Below are 3,555 nucleotides of genomic sequence, written 5' to 3'. Positions count from 1 at the left end.
GGGGAGGAGTGGGGGGGAGGGGGGTATGGCAACTGAGAGTATAAAGTGAGGAGGCTGCGCTGGTGGAGCAGCACTGACACTGAGACACTGAGAACTCTGCGTCAATCTCCGAGGACGAGCACAAAAACACTTTGCGAAGGAGATACACTGGATATTTGTCCCCTTCTGGAGGATTATTCATTTTTGATAAATACTTTTGTTTTTAAAAAGCCTGCAAAAATGGATGTATACATTTTGATTTCCGTTTTGTCAATGATGCACTCCTGGACTTTCAGCGCAGGTAATTTTTGCGTAATTAGTTGTTTGTTTGTCTTGTGCTTTTCCATTTAACTATTTGTGCATATACACTAATACATATACTGTAGTAATATTTGGATTCAAATCATGTCAGTTAAACTATACCTCTGCAAAGTAAAGCCAACGCATCTGCAATGTTTCTGTTATATGAATCGTTCTGACATAAGGTCAGCTTAATATCTGGTGTGCAGTGTTTTGATAACTTTGATTTCCTTACAGTGCTATCAGCTCCAGCTGCACAGACACCCTCCGCCTCCACCGACTCGCAGAAGCGCCATGTGCGGACCAAACGCTGCTCCTGCGCCACCTTCATGGACAACGAGTGTGTGTACTTCTGCCACCTGGACATCATCTGGGTCAACACTCCTGAGTAAGTCTACATTCACGGATTCCATACTTTCTCCAGCCGAATTAGCATAGAATCAGACGTTTTATTATCGGTAAAATGAGTAGCAATCGGCGAGTTTAGAAAGCAGTATTTCAGTCTTTTGGAACTTGGCTTGGAAACTGAAGGGTCGCCGGTTCAAGTCCCAATCGGACCACTAGAACGTGCGGACTTGCATGTGTATACTGTTTGTGCATGTGTTTATTCCGGGCTTTCTTTGAGTGCAATTAACCTATTAGGCTATAAGAGTTTTAATCTAACTCTAAAAATGAAGTGCACCCTTTCCCTGTTAGCATATATATTTGAATAGGCTACTTATACAGAAAGCCAAAGGATTATTTTTGACAGTTTAAACCCTAAACACAACGCTTTTAAGCTGAATAGTTTTGAACTTTAATTTCAGTTGATTAATTCTCATTCCTTCTTCTTCCTCCAGGCGCGTGGTTTCATACGGACTGGGCAACAACGGTCCCAGGAAGAGGCGCGCGGTCGCAGAATCCATAGCAACCAGCAGCGGACCCCTGCGCTGCAGGTGTGTCAATCAAAACGACGACACGTGTAGAAACTTCTGCGGGCTGGAAAACCTCCTCAGGTAGGCAAAGGCAATGTCATCTATTTTCAATACAGCTCCCGAAAAAACAATAATACTGCGAACACTCATTGTTTATTTAATGTCAGGGTTACTAATCGCACGAGCGCTTGTTTCCAACACGTGAAAAAAAAAGTTCCGTGTCTTAAATGTAAAGTGTGGAAAGAGTCCGGGATAAATAAATGACATATGGTCTCTCTCCTGCAGGTCTGAAGCCTCCCTCACGGAGACTCTCCCCGGAGAGCGCGATGTTTGTGTCGGGCCGCAGTGTGAGCCCCGGCTGGCGGCAGTCACCGGGCGGATTAAAGGGTAAGACAACAGGCTACAGGATACCTAAAGTGTATTTGCTAAATAAGTGCAAGTGGTAATTAGCCTACTACCACTCAGTAAATAGAGGACGCATTTAGATGTTTTACTTCAATAAAAGTCTGTTACAAGTAATACAAGTAGCCTATTGCATTTATTGTCTAGTAAAAGTAAAAAAAAAACAAGCATCAAAAAAGCACATCATTTAAAAAAGACCCCATGTCAGAATCATATTTTCTTATAACAAGTGATGCATTAATCGGTTTATAACTTAAATGTTGCAGCCTGTTAATGTGTACTGATTTTCATAATACTGCTGCAAAGCTTAAAAAAGGCCATAATAATATATTAACTTTTTGCAAAAAAAGCTTTAAATCAAATACAGTGGCGTAAACAAATGTGTGCCTTTTAGATGTATAAAGTAAACTTCTAAATTGTGATTTGATAAAGTACAGTACTTGAGTAAATGTACACGGTTACATTCCACCACTGATCGCAGTGTACATATTTTTTGCCTGAGAGATGTCATCACCTGGAATTTTGAGAATAACCCTCAAGCAAGGAATTCCCAGCTTGACAAGCACAACAATAAATTCCACCTAACCTCTCAGACTGTGTGGAATTGAATGCACCACGCTCTGTATCTCAACATGAGAGTAATACAGAGATACACTCTGAGCAGCATGTGCCATCATGTCTGAAACTCGCCTCTCAAAGTTTGCGGCGCCATCCGTCTGTACTTCCTGACACATTCATAATTCTTCATAAAATTGTGACACTTAGCTGTTTAAATATGAGTGACAGCTCAAATCCACCCTGCTAGGTTGACTTTTTCCATAAGCTGAGGGATCGATGGTTCAGATGTCTGACTGTTATCTGTCTTTGTTTACAGGATGAGGAAAAGAAACAATAAGAAATGGGTGTCGCCTCTAGCCATCAGGTCTGCCCTCAAAACACGTCTGCTGCTGGAGAAGTGGAGGGTGAGACAGCACCACAGGGGGAGAACCTGGGAGGGAGAGAGCAGGGCCTCCTAAACACCACAGACCCTCCTCCGCACCTTGTCCTACAGAGGGGGAAAAGGATTCTCAATTCTAAAGCCAGTGGAAGACAATGAAGAGCCCAAAGAGGGTCGAAGACAGCTCTCTTCGTGGTGCCAGAGCAGAGAACTTTTCTCTACTCAGTGGCGCTTCGTCAGACAGATGAACGAGGTCAGAGACAATACAGGGAGTTCAAGAGAAAGAAGAGAAGCGGACGGATAAATCAATGATATTCATTGATCGTGTTGCTGTCACGGTCACTCCTTCAAAACCTGATCAAATAGCATTTCAACTGGAAGGATCTAACATGAATCCCTCTGTTACACTGAGTCAGAATCACTGCTGTGTATGGACCAAAGCAGTCCTGCTCATTATACTCCACAATGCCATTATACAGTTGCAATAACAGGTTATTACGCCTACATAGAAGGGATTATGTGACTTGACATTTTTTCACCGACTGAAACTATTTAGTGCCTTTACGTAACAGGTCATCTCCTGCCTGCCAGGTCTTTAGCTGTGAAGTGCAGTAGCTGCTGGGAGTCTTTCATGCTCATGTTATCTAGGATTTCTATACATGTCATAATTTAAATATTTTTCACGACATATATGTTCTATTTATTTATTATTTTGTACACATTTCAATGTGATTGCCATGTTGGTACGTCACATGTTCCGGTTTGTCATTTCTGTGAAATGTTTTGTCATCGAGGTGCCAAATATTGGCCAAATTTACACAATTTTGTAAAAATAAATACTTATTTAAGAAAACTTTTGATCAAGTCTATCATCATTATTGTTTACATCCTGTCTTGTGTTGTATGTGGCATGGATTTGACCTTTGAAGCTATGATAGATCACTGACTCAAATTGAAGATAATTACTCTAAAACAGGGAACTGAGTGCCAACATCTTCTGTGAACATAGAGTGTAACAAAAGC

At 41.5% G+C, this 3,555-nt stretch overlaps 1 protein-coding gene across 1 annotated transcript; it reads left to right on the top strand.

The window, feature by feature from the left end:
- Positions 1 to 95: 95 nt before the first annotated feature.
- On the top strand, positions 96 to 3,330 carry edn1 (endothelin 1). The gene is made up of 5 exons (XM_010791960.1): positions 96 to 280; positions 517 to 667; positions 1,119 to 1,274; positions 1,479 to 1,580; positions 2,470 to 3,330. The coding sequence occupies exons 1-5, from the start codon at positions 220 to 222 to the stop codon at positions 2,609 to 2,611; spliced, it is 612 nt and encodes a 203-aa protein (XP_010790262.1). The 5' UTR covers positions 96 to 219; the 3' UTR covers positions 2,612 to 3,330.
- The last annotated feature ends 225 nt before the right edge of the window (positions 3,331 to 3,555 follow it).

The sequence above is a fragment of the Notothenia coriiceps genome, unplaced genomic scaffold (assembly GCF_000735185.1).
Source record: "Notothenia coriiceps isolate Sejong01 unplaced genomic scaffold, NC01 NC01_scaffold00036148, whole genome shotgun sequence".
NCBI lineage: Eukaryota > Metazoa > Chordata > Actinopteri > Perciformes > Nototheniidae > Notothenia > Notothenia coriiceps.
The sequence above is the reverse complement of the archived record's forward strand: the minus strand, read 5'-3'. Positions and strand labels throughout refer to the sequence as shown.

Bases quoted from the DNA above. Each gene is read 5' to 3' on its own strand.
- edn1 (XM_010791960.1), top strand. From the start codon at position 220: ATGGATGTATACATTTTGATTTCCGTTTTGTCAATGATGCACTCCTGG. The intron at 281-516 runs GTAATTTTTGCG...ATTTCCTTACAG, and splicing joins CTCCTGGACTTTCAGCGCAG to TGCTATCAGCTCCAGCTGCA. The intron at 1,581-2,469 runs GTAAGACAACAG...CTTTGTTTACAG, and splicing joins GTCACCGGGCGGATTAAAGG to GATGAGGAAAAGAAACAATA.